The sequence below is a fragment of the Lampetra planeri genome, chromosome 54, assembly GCF_965212315.1.
Source record: "Lampetra planeri chromosome 54, kcLamPlan1.2.h2, whole genome shotgun sequence".
Taxonomy (NCBI): Eukaryota; Metazoa; Chordata; class Hyperoartia; order Petromyzontiformes; family Petromyzontidae; genus Lampetra; species Lampetra planeri.
This window is the reverse complement of record NC_136160.1, coordinates 6,616,092-6,634,251: the sequence shown is the minus strand read 5'-3', so window position 1 is coordinate 6,634,251 and position 18,160 is coordinate 6,616,092. Positions and strand designations below refer to the sequence as shown.

The window sequence follows — 18,160 nt, the reverse complement described above, 5'->3', positions numbered from 1 at the left end:
CTCCTGTTTACAATTTATTCCACGTTCTTATAGCGGAGGTTAGTCTATCCATAGTACAACCACTGTTGCCTTTCCCACAAAGTGGTACGATTTTTATCGACCCCAACAGAATGATGGGCCGAGGCAACACCCAACTAGGATTTGAACTCGCAGGCTTTTCGATTGCGAGCCTGCTTGCTCGACCACTGATCCATCAGGCCGGTTAGAGATTGTCAGCAGCAAGCCAACTGACTGATCGGATTTTGTCTGCGTCCTATCCTCCCCTGCCTGCCTGCCTGCCTGCCCGCGTGGGGCACATGCAGTGCTGCAGAGCGAGGTGCACGACCTGCGTGTGGTGCTCAAGTCAGCCGATCGTGACCTGGCAGAGGCGCGCAAGGAGGTGGCTGAGATTCGGCGCTGGCGTGACGGCGAGGCGGCGCGGCTCGCCAACCAGCTGCTCGACCTGCAGCTGCAGACGGACGTGGCGAGGTAAGTCCCGGAGCAACATCATCATCCTCGTGTTAATTAAAAGGAAACCCAGAAATACAAGTGATACAGTAGATCGTGACTTCGAGCTTTCGTGACTGCAGGAATTCACATTCTTTGGGTCTTTCGGTAAAGTCACGTAGAGAGAAATCCTAATAATAAAATAATAATAAAATTCATGAAGTGAACGAAAATTACTTTTCAAAAAATATCACGACGTTTCGATTGCAACACAAGCAATCGTCATCAGGAGAAAAAAGAGGGGGAAAGCTGCTGAGGCAGGCTGTTTTATAAGTTTTAAATGGGTGTAGCCCAAGGGTCATAAACGAAGTGGGCGGGGCTCGTGATGTTAAAGTGAGAAGTTTGCGTGTAAATGTAAGATCGCAGCGCCGCCGTCACATCGAGGACACGAGCAACGGCGGCTGTGTAAGTGAGACATTTAACCTGTTCGAAAACAACTGGCAACATCAGAAGGTAGGATGGAAACATCAAAGCCAGTTATGACTGGTTAATAACGGCCTTCCAATGATTGCTCAGTTTGTACCCATCTTCTCGGTTGAAATTGTGGATGGCTTTATTTGTGGATGGCTTTATGAACGAATCTTTGCTGATAGCCAGTGGGTTTGCAGAGTACCTTCGTTTTGGAGAAATCCTATTCGTGTGAGCCCCACCACATTAAAATAATGATCAGCCACGGCTGAGGTCTTGGTCCTACCGTGTTTCAGATCTACCTTATGTTCACGAACACGGTCCAAGACATGTCGCGTAGTTTCCCCAATGTAACTACTGCCGCAGACAGCTTTGTTTGTAGACGCCGGGGTATTGCATGTCAGGGATCACATCCTTCACAGATGGGATCCGATCACGAATATTATGTACTGTGTTAAATCGAACCTAGATCTTGTGTTTGCTCATGATTTTGGAAATCTTTTTGGTGACCCCTGCTGTGTGACGGTTTTGATTGGGTCCTCAGATGGTTCTTTCCCAACAGTTGGGGTGATAGCTTTCTGGATTGTGTAGTCTAAATATCCATTCATCTTGAGGGCTTGGTGTACGTGTTCCAGTTCACTGGCTAGGTGGGGATGGTCGGAAATACATCGAGCTCTATGGTGTAGAGTTTTGATGAGGGAATTCTTCTGGGATTGATGGTGGTGAGAGTCAGGTTTTAGATAGGCATCCGTATGGGTGGCTTTCCTGTAGACAGTGTCCCATTGAGCCATCTGGTCTCTTTTCGATTAAAACATCCAAGAATGGTGAATTTGATGGCTGGGTGTATGGAATTGATGTGGTTGAGGAATTGGCCCAGAGCTGGTAGGCCATGTGGCCAGATGACGACCGTGTCATCTAAGACCACAATACACAGATATCACATGTCCATGCCTGTAGGCAACGCAGTGTTAATCAGGCATTTGTTTCATGTGTATGAGCGCGCTGGTGGCGACATGTTTTATCTGCCTTGGCTGGTATACAAGAGGTCGTGGGTTTGATCCCAACCCTGACGCCTGTATATTTCGAGTTTGCGTATTCTGCCCGTGGTCGCGGGTTTTCCCTCTAAAATTAGAAACATGCGTTCAGAGTATTTGGCTGCTAGAAATTTCCATTTCATAAGCCACTTCATTGAACTATCATTTGTGGCCAGGTCGCTTCTGAAAAAGAGCTATATAACTCAGTGGGCCTTACCTGGTAAAATATAAATATTGTTGTGTTGTTTAGTTTCATCGCATCATGGAGAGACGACAGACGCTCCTTGTACACTTTCAAAAATTTCCCTTGCACGGTATCCATGCTGCGGCTCGCGCCCCCACTGTAAGGCTTTGACGCGACCCACACAGGTTGAGAGCGACCACTCTTCTGTGCTTTGTGTGCACGGCTGCTGCCTTCAGGCGCGAGCAACAGAGCGCACAGGAGGAGAAGATCGCGCTTCAGGACAGCTTGGAGACGATGCAGGAGGAGCTGCGCTTCAACGAGTACTCGATCGCCGAGTTGCGCGATAGCCTGCGCCAGGAGCGGGAGCGCACGACCCAACTAGACTCCGACGCCGCCGTGAGAATCGCGCGCACACCACACGAGTGCGCGTGTGGGCCTCGTAACGATTCATTAATTCAGATCCATCGTTTGCGCTTGCGATGATGCATCCATTTGCGTGTGTAACGATGGATTACGTCTGGTGTTTCCCTAAGAAACCTATGTTGCCACATTCTCGTAATTTGTTTTTAAGGTGCTTGATTGGCAATTGGAAGGTTGGAAACTTAAATCCCAATTGGGAAGGCTGCTGGGGTCCTAGAATAACCGCGCGTGTGCGTGGGCTTGTAGCGATGGCGCACTGAGATCCCTGGATGAATTGCGTGGAATTTCCACTTCTGGCTTGGGAGGCTTCAGTAGCGATGAACGCTCCGCATTATAGCTTTGTTTGGGTCGAGAAATATGTTCTTTTCTATTTATGATGTATATATCGCCCGTTCCAAGTGACGTAAATCACTTGTTGCTTTCTGACGCCGTGCCTCTTCCTACAGAAACTCATGAAGACGTTGGAATGTCAAGCAGAAAAGAGTAAAAGCCTTTCCCTTCAACTTGAGGACAAGGAGAGCACCCAGAAGTAATGTCCTTCTCTTTCGCAAGTTTATGCTATGTCTGTTCAGAATACTGAACATGTATTTCACCCCACGTGCATCTGTATGCTTGTGTAACGGGTTCCGGAGACACTTGTAGAGGTAACTTCTTTATTACAATCCAACAGCACTCCAACTCTCCAACAGTCCAGATACTCTGTTACCGCCTAGGTACACAGCCTAGGTACACAGCCTAGATACTCTACTCTGGCTACGCTCTGGAACTCGCCCTCACAAGGTCGTAGAGTCGGGAGTTCCAGAGTCCCACCACTGGCTCTCACAACATCCCAGGGTCCTCTGATGGCTGGTCTTGGGTCTTGAGCTACAACTGGCCCTGATCGTCCAGGGAGCTCCCCTTTTATGCCTAGTCCCCAACGAGGGGTGGGGCCGTGTGCGCCCCCAGATATCCCACAGAGCACACACAGCCCCCCCCCGTTGGTGGCGCCAAGCGGCTTAAGCGCCTGGGCCGCCCGGGAACCCAACGCCTGGCGCCAAGAGGCTTAAGCGTCTGACCCGCCTGGGAACCCAGCCCTGGCGCCAAGGGGCCCAAGCGCCTGGCCCGCCCAGGGTCACAGAGCCCCCAGCAGCCCCTCCCTTCTTGTCACTACACTTGCAGACAATTTATTTTACTTCCATCTCCGTAATGACCTTGAATAAAAATAAACTTTACTAACATGTACATCCTTTTATCAGTTATTTTCAAATCAATTATAAGTAGAATTACTCTTCTTGGTTCTTTAGGTAAATTAACGTAGATGGAAAAAAAATTAAAAGCAAAATTACTGTTCACGTGTTTAACATTAGTTTCCCTGCAGAAACCAACGTGTTAAATTTTAAGTCTTCTTTACGCAATAGTCATCATACACTGCTTTGGTTTTACCAAGGTTAATGGTGCGCCAATGGTGGCTTGTATGTACATTTGCATTTGGCAGAACCGAACACCCCTTAAGGTTGGCGGCCCGTGTTTGAAAGTGCCGGTATTTGAGAATGTGCTCGCTTGAACGAATATGTTTTTTTTACAGGGAGCTCCTCAAAGTTATTGACGACAACTTCCTTCTAAAGCAGCAGCACTCCGAACTGCTGTCTCAGATGGAGCAGCAGGTCAGTGTAACGACGCGTCAAGCACGTGTGTTTTATATTCTTGTGATGCGCTTACTTTGTCCAGCACGTGCACAACACTGACTAGCACACACACACATCCGTGTTGATACCACTGCCTTGGATTACTCACCGTCTGTCACCCCTTGGTATTTGAAATGTTCTTTAATGAGCATCGCAGCAGCACGTATTTATGTAGGTGCGGGGTAAGTTTCGCGACATGGGGTATAACGATTCATCGATTTCTCGATTAAAATTCATTAATCAGCAATGCATTTATCTGAGAATCAATTGGGTCCGATTCATATCTGTTGATTTATGATCATTGGTGACCAGGATAAATCAAACCATCAACTTATTCTGTTTTAAAACACCATCATAAATGGCTGAAACCAAGATGGGAGGCTAGGACTCTGGTGCTTGCTCCGTGCGCTGACACAACATTATACCTCTTCACAGCACCTGACCATCTCTAATCCCCGAGTTTGGACAGTTCGTGAAATTGGTGAATAATTACATCCTTATTCTTGGTTCTTTCGGTGAAGTCACGTAGAAGGGAAACAATAAAATAATAAAAATATAAGGCAAAATCATGAGCTAACAAGATCCAGGTTCGATTTAACACAGTATATAAGTTCGTCATCTGATCCCATCTGTGAAGGATGTGATCCCTGACATGCAATACCCCGGCGTCTACAAAAGAAGCTGTGTCTGCGGCAGTAGTTACATTGGGGAAACTAAGCGACATGTCTCGGACCGTGTTCGTGAACATAAGGCAGAATTATATACGTGACTTTACCGAAAGAACCAAGAATATGAATTCCTGCAGTCACGAAAGCTTTAAATCAAAATTACATCCTTGTTTCTTTACTGCTGGCTACGGATGGCTGCAGGCGGATAATTATTTTAATAAACCCTACCTCCTCTGGTCACTTACCCACCTGCTGTTGAAGGCTACAGCTGTAGATATACCATGGATTCTCTCTCCTTCACAGAAATTGGAACTCCACAAAGCAGAAGAAACTCTGAGAGCGAGTACAGCACAAGTGGAGGACCTCCAGCGCAGCAACAAAGCCTACCAGGTTTGCAAAGCCCGTGCAATGGCCCCACGAACTTGACGTCTTCAACACTCACTCCACAGTGGTTGACGCGCTTTGGTTTATACTATCCTCCAGGTTGTGGGCTCGTTCAGGAGTTCGGTTAGAACCCCTGAAGGTGCGCGCGGCAGTACGTGGCGAAAGCTTCGCAGAAGAAATGCCGAACACGCAGCTCGTTGCCGGAACAAAAACGACCCGACCGCGGGCACAACATGGTGCAAATGTCCCTTTTACCGCGGTGTGACCTGTAGGAGTCGACGGACCAGCTGATCATTCGTGTGCAGGAAGAGAGGAGCGCCTCAAATGGGCATGCGCAGCGAGTCGCCGAGCTGGAGAACGAGCTGTGTGAGCTGAAGGCACGTGTTCCGCCACTGCACACCGCCTGCACTGCGCGCCTAGGAATGTCTGCCCCCACTCGTCCCCGTGTTCTTATCTTTTGAGGCTGCCTTGTAGTTGAATGCTTTTGCAAGGCCTTGCCTTGAACATCATTTAACATCTTCAAAAATGTTGATTCTTGGAGGCATTTCCATTCATAATCACACCAGCTGACCTACTTTATACCCATGGTGGTGAGTTGTTAACTACCTCGTCTGTTACACAGGAGGTTGTGGGTTCCATCTCAAGCCTGACGCCTGTATATTTGGAATTGCATGTTCTCTCCGTGGTAGTGTGGATTTTTCTCTGAGTTTTTTCTCCACGTTTATAAACGTGTTTAGATTATTTTAATGCTTTAAATTTCCACAAGCCACTTTGTTGAGCTATCATTTGTGATAGACAGTCACGTCTGAAAAAGCCACATTGCTCAGTGGGACTTACCTGGTAAATTAAAAAAATAGTTTAGTTTAGTAACTGGTCACATTGTGTTGATTTGTTAGGGCGTGTTTCATTGTGTCATTATTTTGTCGTGGCAAGTTATTGCTGTGCTGTGGTTGGGGGGGGGGCCTTGTGTTCACGCTCGTTGTGACGTTTGTTGCATTTTGTGCAGGCGACGCTGTTGCGCGTGGAGACTTCCCATGTTCAAAGTGTGGAGATCGAGGCCAAGCTAAAACAGTCCCTGCTTGAGCTAAATGGATGCATGGAGATGAAGAGTACTGCCTATGAAGTAACGGTTCGTAATAATACAGTACACAATCAGAATATTTATTTATCCTGGAGGAATCCGATGAGCTATGAAGCTCTTTCACAGATGTCCAGTCGACGCAACAACAAACGGTACAAAAACACGATAGGAGTGCAAAGTACAAGAAAAGTAAACATATCACCCAAACACATACAAATACAACTAAACCATTCCCATCCTACCAGACAAAGCCCATTGAGGTATTAACGTATTGTTCAAAAGCGACATGGCCACAAATGATACCGCAACAAAGTGGCTTATCATTTGGATAAGAACATCTTCTGCATGTCTGTGCAGTGGTTTTGTTCGCATTTTGCACCTTTTGAATTTGTTTGTGGGCCTGTGTGGTGGGGAGCGGTGGTGTAGTGGTTAGCGCACTGCGCTACAAATCCGGCCACCCGAGTTCGATTCCCGCTCACGGCCAACACCAGTGACGATAATCTGAACCAGTCCTGGGCCTCTCCTAGGTTGACTCAGCCTCAAATGAGTACCTGGTGCCGTGTGTAAACATCGCCAACGGGGGGGTGACAAAGGCGGCTCGGTGTGGTGTTGGCCACTCACCCCCTCGTGTGCCGATCCGGCCTTTATAGGTGCTCGCTAACAGCACTTGTCCCAAAAGTCTATTACAGGCTATAGGGGGGATCTTTGTGGATGCCATGCGCACAGGGGAGAACGGTGGCACTGCGCTCTGTACCCGGCGACCCAAGTTCAATTCCCGATCACTACCAATAACAGTGGAGAACTTTAAACCGGTCTTGGGCTTCCCCTTAAATGAATACCGAGTGTAGTGTAAATATCAGCCCTGGGGAGACAAATGCAGCCAAGCATGGTGTTGGCCACCCACCTCCGTGTGTGCCGGCCCTCATAGGTTCTCGCTCACGGCACTTGCCCCAACAGTCTGTTGAAGGATATATGGGGGATCTTTGTCTTTGTGTGGATGCCAACTACTGGCAGCTCACAGGTGGCAACATCTGCCAGTCGTCTCAGTTAATCCCAAACACCTGGGTCTGTCCTGTGAACTCCTCTCAGCTAGTCTTAGACGCTTAATATGGCCTCAGTGTATATCTCGTCTAATGCAAGCGTTGTGTGGCGATGACGTCGTCGCTAAGTGGTGAATCGTGGCTGTCGTATTTTGGATTGGTTTGTATCCACGTAGTTGGAGATGCTGAGGGACGACCAGGAATCCGTGAAGAACGAGATGAGGAGTCTGACGGCGAACTTTGAGACGCAATCCTGTCTGCTCGGCTCCATGCAGCAGGAGGCGGACGATGCGCGCAAAAACGTGGAGAACTTGCAGGCACAGGTATATGCATGCATGTGATTGAGACGTACTCGGGGTGAAAGCCAAAATCGACCGGACGACTGGCAAGATGAGCGCTCCACTTGCAGTCGGAAGGTTGTGGGTTCAAATCCCCGTCGGGAGTTTACTCAAGAAATTTATCGATCACTGCTTGGTGGAGAGTCTATATTCTTAATAGCGCAGTGTATCAATAATATTAATGTTACTTTACTGAGTTTAGAGACGCAGGCGGGATCCTCCTATTTGGATGTTTGGCCAAATGCACGTTAAGGTGGGATGTATTGTGTGTGTTGGAGAAAACTGGGCTAGATGAAGAGAAATCCACACATTTGAGGGATGATGGTCAAAAAGTGCTAAACGACTGGTTTATGAACTCATTTTAGTATACTGCCCTCTTCTGGCCACCTCACGGCCATGGTTTGTTGAGTTTCACAAATCTATGCTTTGACCAAGCCTTTCTTCAAAAGTGCTGGATTACTAGGGTATCACTTCTTGCACATTAATGTATCTCCTTCCCCCGCACCTCTGCGTAGCACGGTTAACTCCATATGGTACGAAAGAAGCTCAACATACGTACAAGTGTAAAGACGACGTCGACGGACCTGTCTTGAGATGGTTTCTTTATTTAAGGAGCCACGTGCTCGCACTCGAACAGGCGGAGACCCCACTGCAACAGCAACCGAGTCTCCCGTGCATCTCCCCCTTATGTATACGGTCCGAGGCCACGCCCCCATTCCCGAACCTTTTCACTGGCTCGAGACGCTCGCTCTACCAGCAGACTCTACCGTCCTCTTCCATCACCTGGCCACGCTCCTATTCTCGATCATTCCCGCAGCCACCAGTCCACTCGTACTGCAAGCTGACTTCCCCTGTCATTACTTCCCGTGGCCACTAGTCCATTCGCACTGTAGGTTGACTCTACTGTCATTACACAAGTGTACTGTGTTTCCCCGCTGGTTTAGTTTGCTCTGGCCATGACTTGGCTAAGTGTTTGATCCTTGCTCCAGTTTAACACTCGCAGGTGCTTCTTAATATTTATAGAAACGTATTAACAACATGCATTCATATCACATTAATGTGATTGCAGTATGACTCTTTGATCATCAAGATCCTCCATGCGCTTGCTCTGACCAACCTCTCGCCTCTCGTTTTGTGCCACACCCCCTCCATGCCCCCAATCAACCTTCATCCAATGGGGAGTTTGCTGCTCTAATGCCTGAAATTATCCACCCACTTCATTTTTGTCCGACTGTGAATGCTCATCTTTACCTTTCGTCCCTAACCTTCGTCAGCACAAACAATCATTAATGTGAAGTATACTATATTTGTGTTTCTATTTTATACCTGGTGATGATTGCTTGTGTTGCAATAGAAACGTTGTATGCTAGTATTTATTTTATTATTTTCTCTTTATACGTGACTTTACCGAAAGAACCAAAGAGTAATTCCTGCAGTCACGAAAGCTCCAAATTAAGTATCATTAATGTGAACTTTGGTCATTCTCGCAGCAGCTTTTGGCCAGCCATTGAACACCGTATTGCACGCTTTCAGGTGCGCTTCTGCGGCCGTCTGGAAGCCAGTGGAGCTATGCACTTTTAAATCCTCTAGATTGAAAACGAATTTCTTTAGAACTGATTTTTACGTTTAGTTTGTTGTTCTTCCCCGTGCCACTGATTTGCACGGTTTGTTACGTACGGTGCGAAAGAAGTTCAACATACAAACATGCAATGTGTCAGACTATGTTGTAGGACAGCGGGGTCCCCAACCTGTGCGCCGCGGCCTACTGATTAATGCCTCCGCAAGCCTGTGGGGAAGAGGTCCGTGGAACTGTGTTAGCAGATATTACCATCTTTTGGTAGTGTCTGCCCGTTGCACAACTATATATATTATCAAGAAAATATAAAGTGAATTACTTTTATAGCTTTTAAATTCACATTTTTACAGCACTTTCAGAGTAATGTTAATTTTGTAAAATATGTTAGTAGTGCGTGGTAATACACAAAAAATGTCTGAGGGTTGATAGGTCTGGGTGCCTAGCTAGGTCAAGAACCACTATCAACTAAACTTAAAGCAAAACTAGTTTTTATTTTACCAGGTAAGGCGCACTGAGCTATATCATGCTCTTTCACAAGTGACCTGGCCACAAATGATAGCTCAAAGAAGTGGCTTATCATTTGGACGTTTAAAGCAGGCAAATACTCTAAACGCACGTTGATTATAAATGTGGAGGGAAAAACCCGAGGACCCGGAGAACAATCCACGCGACCATGGGGGGGACCATACAAACTCCAAATATACAGGCGTCATGTTCGGGATCGAATCCACGACCTCCTGTGTACCAGGCAAGGTAGTTAACATCTCGCCACCGTGGCACCCGTTAACATTTCGCCACTGTCAATGGAGCTGATGAAATTGGATGCTTTTCCACTGAAAATTGCATCGCGTTGCATGTTATTGTTCTCCGATTAAGTCTGATATATTAATGACGAGTTGCGTTCCTGTGATGTACGTATTGCATTTTTGAACAGCTCTCGCACAAGGAAGCAGAGCTGGCACGACTGCAGGCAGAGCTGGAGGAGAAACTCCAATCTGTCTATCACCCTTCTGATCAAAGCTCACCGGTCCCTCCGGCTTCAGATTCGCAGGTGACGCGCTGCTTTATATTTATCTTCTAATGTACCCCGACATGGCATGAAATGCCTTGCCATGACGGCTAAAAACACACCACCTCTGTGTGTATGTATGTATGCTGAACTTCTTTCGCACCGTACGTAGCCAACCCTGCTTATCGGAGGTGTGAAACTTGCCCCATCGTGACAAGTGTCAGCAATTCAACACCCTATGTGTATCTTTGCTTCCCTGTTGCCTGTTAGGATGACCACATTTTCCACCAGTTTTATTTGGTGGTCTCAACAACGATATGGCCACACGTTCAGTTCTTGACCCAGTGGTGTGGATAAGGCTGAGAACATTGTACATACAATGTGACAATCGCGTGGCGTGATGGGAGTTGTGCCTTTTTGCCGCGTGTGAGCAGCACACCTTAGGGTTTTTACCGTATATATAATTGAGTCCAGCCTGCTCACATTTTCCCGTTAACACGATTTGTATCATATGCAGATACATAGTCTTGGATTTGAATTGTAATGTACCACGTCGTACAAACTAGACTGCAGACGAGACAGAAGAAGGAATAAAATAAACAATTAATCGGATTATGACAATTGATGTTGTGGCGGGAAAAAAGGTGACTTCGTCGCATGCCCCTAGCATCGACTATCCTGTGACTCGCGACCCTCTGATTTCATTATCAGCTGACGCCATGCTGGAGAAAAACCATGTCGGCGGGATGTCCTGTGCAGAGCCCGGAGCTGGAAGAGTTACACAGCCGCCAGGCCATGCTGTCCGCGCTGGTGCAAGACCTGCAGGCATCTCACCTCGAGGGCGTTGCCGAGATCGCTCTTCTCAAGGTCTTACGCTAGATCTCGATCGACATCTCGCTACGGACAGCCCTAAGGCTGGCGGGTATATCAACGTGCGGACCTGGAAGGCACGTTCGCTGCCACCGTCACGAACAAGCACACGAAAGTGGCCGCTCGAAAGATTTGTTTTTTGGGAGCTCTGAAAGATATCTTCTGATGCCCACGGGTTTGCACTGTTCTGTGAGGTTTCCGAATTGATCAATCGTTTTGTGACATGAAGCTGATTGCACAATTGGAGTCAATTGGGGGGGGGGAATATTTAAAGTAAATGAGCCATTGTTTGGCCAAAGTCCATTCTTATTATACCAATGACAGGAAAGCAATCAGCCTCTACTAAAACTGTCTTTATGAATAAATATATATAATGCACGGCCCTTTTGTCAATCCGCTGCTGGATGAAGGGTTCCCTGTGCCATGTTTGTTGAAGGCGTTGTTTTTGACAACTTCACCATGCAAAGGGCTCCGAATTAATTAATATAGCACTTTGTCGAGACCGCTGCTGATTTACTCATCTGCGCAAAGGCTTGGCTAATAAGGGAGAAATGCCACGTGGACAAGTCATTTGTGCAGATCAATTTGTAGGTATACTTTATTGCACGGTTGGCTACGTATGGTGTGAAAAAAGTTCTACATACAGTTGATCATCGATTATCTGGGGTGCAATTATCCGGCTTGCAACATTGTCCGGCGGTCTCGGGTGTTTCCGGTTGTGTTGAAACAAGAGCTTCATGCTCGTACATCACCCCATGTAGAGTTCGAGATTGGAGTGGTAAGTGCGGTACAGTAACTTTTGCAGTAGGATATTTATTTTTTCTAGTATATGTTATTTTAAATAACGATGTAGTGATTATCCGACGTTTTTGAAAATCCAGCGCACCCTCCCCCCTGCTGAAGCCGCCGGATAATCGATGATCGACTGTACATACCTACCAGAGGAATGCACAGTTAAAAAAACAACACAACTCATTGATTCGATGAAGAAACTCGTGCTTTTCCGGAGGAAAACCCACTCGCGGTGTTCTATGCTGACGACCAACAACAGGAGCAGCTGGCTGAGAAGGAGAGCCTCCGTGAGACGCTGGATCTCAAGGAGGGGGAGTGCCGCTTGCTCGCTTCCCAGCTCGACGAGATGCGGCGTGAATACGATGCCAGGCAAGCGCGATTGGCTCGGCGGACACTGCACCCATCTCTTGACAAGCCGTTCCAAAACGCGACACCTGAATCGCGGTGTCTACACCGATGATTGGAAGTGCTCGAGTGCGCATGAATCCTGTGGCCTGTTGAGCAGCGGTTCTCAGTGCGGTCCCCCGGTACCACCGGTGGTCCGCGACGGTCCTCCAGGTGGTCCGCGGGGCTGTGATGCAAATGCAGGTTGATCCGGACAATAATTAGAATGTTAATACCTTTTTCTTTTGCACATTAATATCTTACTTGTGATATTTAATTTAAAAATGAAGTTCGTTAAACTACCGTAACCCTGAGATGTAAATTCCCCCTCTAAAAAAAAACTAGTTGTGTAAAAAAATAATATATATCATGTTCCGGCAATATGAATAATTTTATATGACTGGTATTTAGAGAGAAGTGAATGCATTTTGTCACCCAGGGGTGGGGGGGGGGCTGGGTAGTCCGTGGAAATATTTACATCGGCTGAGGTGGTCCGTGGGCCAGAAAAGTTTGAGAAACACCGATGTAGATGCACGGAGTCTGCCAGTCGAGGCACGGAGGTGGCGCTGCTGAAATCCTGAACGTGAACAGCGGGGTGTTGGTGGCCTTGGCTCATTTCTCTTGATGACATTAAGCGTTAAGAATTTGGATTATACAGCTTCGAATTACACGTAATTCGGTTATGGCGAGCTCTAAAAGCCTTATTCTGGAGATGTGTAGGTACAAAGCGGACCATTATGTCATCTTTACAGCAAATGAGGTTGTGCTATAATTAACCGCGAAAGGGCATTTTGTAACAGCTTCAATTTCTGAATTCTATTAAGGACTGTGGTGATGAATATAAGAATAATTTCCAACAAAAAAACATTAAATCCACAAGAAACATTGTGGAAAGTCATGGGACTCGTGAAGAAGCTTAATTCATTCAACCTTTTGGACTGGAATTTACCTAATAGTTTAAAGGGACCTTAAAAGAAGGATCTTATTTGCCTGAAAGTGGATATGTGCTCCTACTTAATATAATTACCAGCTTCATATATTAGAGGTTATCGGTAAAGCACAAGTCTTGTACTCTACTTGTTTGGGATTTCTTTAATAATAACAAGTGTTTGTGTGTGTGTGTGCGGCAGTTTAAATTCCTAACAAATTTCACGTCTTGTATGTATGTTGAACTTCTTTCGCACCGTACGTAGCCAACCGTGTTAATCGTAGGTGCGGGGGAAGGACAACAAACTAAACTCAAAGCAGTATTTAGTTTGTGCATTGTGTTATTTTGCTTATTCTGGCACACGTTTTACAGTGGATTGCTTGAAGAGTTTCTCTTCCAATCGGAAGGCCTGCGATCGACGTTCGGTCGCTTGTGGGTTCGCAAGAAGGCTGTCAACTTCCATCCCCCCATAGTCGAGGGCGTTTGCGCCCTTGTTTCTTAAGCGTTTGCTTCGCATCATTTTTTGTTGTTGTCGTGTGCGCAGCGAAGAGAAACTGAACTCGACTCTGAAGCTGCTGAGCCAACAGGCAGCGGCGTCGCGCAGGGAGGAGAGCACGGTCGCTCAGCTCGAGGTGCGTGCTGCGTCTTGCGTGTCTGACGCTAAACAAAGAAATGTCACATGGGGGGGGGGGTTGAGCATGGGTGATCGCAGTCGAAGTCCGGTCATGCCACGCAACGCACGACAAACAAAAAATGTAAGCGACGTGATATTGTGTTGCACGGAGTAGAATGTCATTTTAATTCATGCTAATTACATAACAGAGCAGCACCAAGCTTGATCGGGACAGTCTTCTGGGACCAATGCGCCTGTCATCGTTGGTGTAAAATTTGAGCCATCTTACATTTAGGGCACGGTTAGAACAATTTATTTGTTTTACATTTCTTCTATTCCTGTATCCTGGCCAAGTGAGTTCGGCATGAGTGGGTATTGGGGTGACGCGCTCCCTTCTGTCTCCGCAGAATCAAGTTATGGAGAGGACACGGTACCTGCAAGCAGAGTGAGTACAGACGTCGGAATTCTACACTGAAAATATAAAGCCTCTAAAGTTCACCTAGAGCTTGTGGTATCAGGTAACCCACTTAAAGCAATGTAGAATTTCCACCACTGGCTCAGGGTTGGAAATGGATACGTGCACTGGTCTTGTTTAGCTTTGTGTCAGAGGCACGTTTCACATGAAGCACTGCCACCAAACACACTTTGATTCATATCCAGAACTTCTGATGAGAAAAAACCCGTTGCATTGGGAGAAAGTGTCGTGTCGGCTGGAAACCACTAGATGTAACAACACACAGAGGTGTGATGCTCGCAAACAGCGGGAAGGTGCAACTCCTTTCATACCTTGCGTGCATGTCATGTGACCACCACACTGCACATACAATGCTCTCGGCCTAGCAGAAGCTACCAGCTCAACCGAGCTGAATGTTTAGCCGCATTATTATTGTTTAGTCCACCTACTGCCGTTTGTTTAGCACACCTTTGCTTGTCATGAAATTAACTCCTTAAAAGTGAGTGGCATGTTTTCCCATTCTTACCACAGGATCGATCAGTTAAATGAGCAGCTGGTGCTCATGGAGGATACGCAATTGGAGTTGTTGCGCGTGCACGCGGCAGAAGAGCAACTTTTTCGTGAGAAGGAGGACATCCGCTCTAGCCTGGAGCAGATGCAGGAAGAGAAGGACAGGCTTGTTCAAGTACGTCATCTTGTGGGGCCTCCTGGAGCAGCGTTCTCCGGCGGCATTTGTTGAAGCTGTGTTAAACAGCTGGGTGGAGAAATCTCTAGGGCCCATGGGCCCGCATACAGAGCCACGGTTGTTTTTTTTGGCCTGCAGCCTTGCGAGGCCCACCACTTAATTTTTTACTTAGGCAATGTGCGGGCCTGATACATCACGTGACGCACAGATACACTGTCAACGTAAGCCAAACCGGTTATGAAAAGCAGGGGATAGAAAGATGGGAAACGGGCTCGCTCGCTGCCCCAAACCATACGGGGGGGGGGGGGGTGAGTCCAATCTTCCAATCTTATTTTATTTAAATGGCTCTCACAAAATATATTTTGATCACTTCCACCATCTTAACCACACTAATCGTGAATGAGAGAGGAATATTTTTAACCTGGCAACTGAGGGGGAGGGTTAGGAGGGTTGGGGGGGGGGGCAGAGACTAGTGGTTTTGACTGAGGCAGCTGGTATAGCAAGGTTGAGAATGACCATTAATCATTAAAAGCAGCGAATAACCGTCTAATTAATTTGTCGGACTTTCTGACCTCGAGCAGGAGGTGCAACAGCTGAAAAAGCACAATGAGGAGCTGGCAGTGGAAAATGGCAAGATCTCTGGCCACCAGAACCTGCAGCAGAAGATCCAGTACATGGTCAAGCTGAAGAAGGATTTAACAAAAATGACGGAGGTCTGTGTTGCCCACCAGTCAGTCTTGATCCTCTGAACATTCAGCTGCATCCCACCAATGCCTAAGAACGTTTCGCTGCTGTGTATGCAGTTTACTTTTTAGTGTGTTTTTTTATTGTTTTCAACCGGTATGGTACATGTTTGGAGAGATTCGGAGCCAAAGTCTACTCAAACTCCACAGAAGTGACGTAATAATCGAGACTTGACTAATTCAGTGATATCACCAAAGTGGCATAAAGTATTTTGTTCCGTTCGTGACGCTTCGCTACGCATCTCATGAAGCCCACAACCTGTGGCAGCGCAGCGTGGTTACACGTCTGCAACTTGAGAGAGCTCTTGAATTTCTTTTGGTTGCATCTTCCTCTGTACGCTCATCGCCGCCTTTGCTCCTCTGTGTTTCTCCGCAGGACATGTCCAAGTTGCAGGTGGAGAACACAATGTTGCGCGAGCAGCTGTTGAAGCACGGCACATACAGGGAGGTGAGGAATGGCGGCAGGTCCATGTCCCCCAGTTGAACGGCGCTCCGCTGGCGCATACCGTGGGATTGCAAGGAGAGCCACGATGGCTCCTCTTAGCCCGGCGTCTGGACGCAAGGAGGGGGCGGCAACGGAGGCTCCCTTGCATTTTCACAGTCGGCAGTTGAAACGTGCACCTTTAAAACCTTTAAATCGACAAATGGCGAAACCTGTTACGACGGAAAAAACACCGTAGAACTTTAGAAAAACACAATTAAATTCAACTTCGGCAAATGCTGCTTGGGTCGTAAAAAATAAACTGCCAAGTTGGTAGCCATTGTGTACAGTGGAGGGGATGCCGCTGTGATGTAATTAAATGGCATTTGTTGAACTTCGTTGACACTGTATTTAGCCAAACGTGTTAATCGTAGGTGCGTAATAGATCACACACTGGACTTGCATCCAGCAATTGCCACTTGGTTTCAATTTCCCAGCATGCGACAGTTGAAACAGTAGTAGTGCCCTTTTTCTTTTTTAATCCTCTACAGGAAAAAACGAGAATCATTAAAAAGTTTAAATTGCGATTCGAAAAAAATCAGTTCACCAAAACATTATTTTAAGTCGGGTAGCACAAACACCATAGATCCCTGATAAGTATATTTTTACATATTAATCATTTAATATTTTTAAAGATGTTCTCACTTGATGACTATCATCTCTTTGTGAGTGCATGGGAATACTTGTAATATTAAATATATTTTCAATCGGTATATAATTGGGTTAATTGCCACAGTAATACACGTAAGTTGTACATAATTTCTGTACGGTTTATTTTTGATCAGATGTTTTTATTAGGTCTGTATAGATAATGTGATCACACTCGGGATCTTTATTTTATATTTTTTGGGGGGGTTTTTTCGAGCAGTATTGTCAACTTGAACATTCCAGTCCGCGTTGCATGTCCTTTGTGGCTGATAACAGAGATGAACACAACTGTGAACAAAATTGCCTTTACCAAAATACACCGATAATAAAGTCAAATTTATGTGATTTACTCATGGCAGTGCTTGGAACATAGGATTTGTATTTTGAACTTCTTTCGCACCGTACGTAGCCAACCGTGTTAATCGGAGGTGCGGGGGAAGGACAACAAACTAGACACAAAATAAATTTTCATAATGTAATTTTCTGCATAAAGATCGTGATTTTTTTTTTTAGGCCTTTGATGCCCCAAGAGGATTTGAAATGAGATTGATTTATGTTTTAGAACATGCATTGGCAACTAGAAATTCATGAATAAATTAAATTGCATTTTATATACGAGATGTGTTTCCACCATTTGCTACGAAATCTGGTATTTCCTGAATAAATGACCTCCATCCTTGATACTTAACCTCTTTGATTGAACTCAGTGGTGACCGACAGATTCCCAGAAGCTTTTTGCCAGAAGAGTGGCTGCCCCCTTGGTTGTGGGATAATGCACAGGTCTCCAACATTTTAGACAGCACCAAACGCTTAAGAATTCATGTCATTATAGGCCCTTAAGAAACGATCTCCAGTTAGTGTCTGACATTGTATATACAAGTTTAAGCTGGGAGGTGTGGAGTGCACATTTTTTTGTTCTATCTGTGTTTAAAACGTTGTTTTTGATTCTTCAAACGCAGCTAGTTGGTTTGTTCCTTTGTAAAAACCAATATGTTTTCATTTTTCTTATTATCCTTTGTTTATTGTGTTTAGTACATTTCTCTTCAAATAAATTCTTGTTCTGGACTAAGGTAACTGCTGTCATCTGTTGTGACGTTACACCATTTTGGTATTTGCCATTGAAGGTGTTGTACATTCTGTATAGTGTCAGCCCTCTAAGCTTAGCAAAGCTCCCAACACACTGAGTTATTCCTCTAGACTACGCCCGGGACACTTCCCCCCACCCCTCCTCACCCACCGCTGGGTGGCTCTCTTGCATTGCTCAAGCTCT

General features: G+C 46.2%; 1 protein-coding gene across 1 annotated transcript in view; it reads left to right on the top strand.

The window, feature by feature from the left end:
* LOC144735063 (kinesin-like protein KIF15-B) overlaps positions 1-17,955 on the top strand; it is a 34,625-nt gene extending 16,670 nt beyond the window's left edge. Inside the window, exons 21-36 of the mRNA XM_078617455.1 lie at positions 303-468; positions 2,349-2,508; positions 2,979-3,061; positions 4,097-4,175; positions 5,168-5,254; positions 5,521-5,625; positions 6,255-6,377; positions 7,546-7,692; positions 10,218-10,334; positions 11,004-11,159; positions 12,214-12,323; positions 13,811-13,898; positions 14,287-14,324; positions 14,865-15,018; positions 15,600-15,731; positions 16,138-17,955. Coding sequence (XP_078473581.1) covers positions 303-468; positions 2,349-2,508; positions 2,979-3,061; positions 4,097-4,175; positions 5,168-5,254; positions 5,521-5,625; positions 6,255-6,377; positions 7,546-7,692; positions 10,218-10,334; positions 11,004-11,159; positions 12,214-12,323; positions 13,811-13,898; positions 14,287-14,324; positions 14,865-15,018; positions 15,600-15,731; positions 16,138-16,245 — 1,853 coding nt within the window. The 3' untranslated portion in view covers positions 16,246-17,955. The remainder of the gene's footprint in view (positions 1-302; positions 469-2,348; positions 2,509-2,978; positions 3,062-4,096; positions 4,176-5,167; positions 5,255-5,520; positions 5,626-6,254; positions 6,378-7,545; positions 7,693-10,217; positions 10,335-11,003; positions 11,160-12,213; positions 12,324-13,810; positions 13,899-14,286; positions 14,325-14,864; positions 15,019-15,599; positions 15,732-16,137) is intronic.
* The last annotated feature ends 205 nt before the right edge of the window (positions 17,956-18,160 follow it).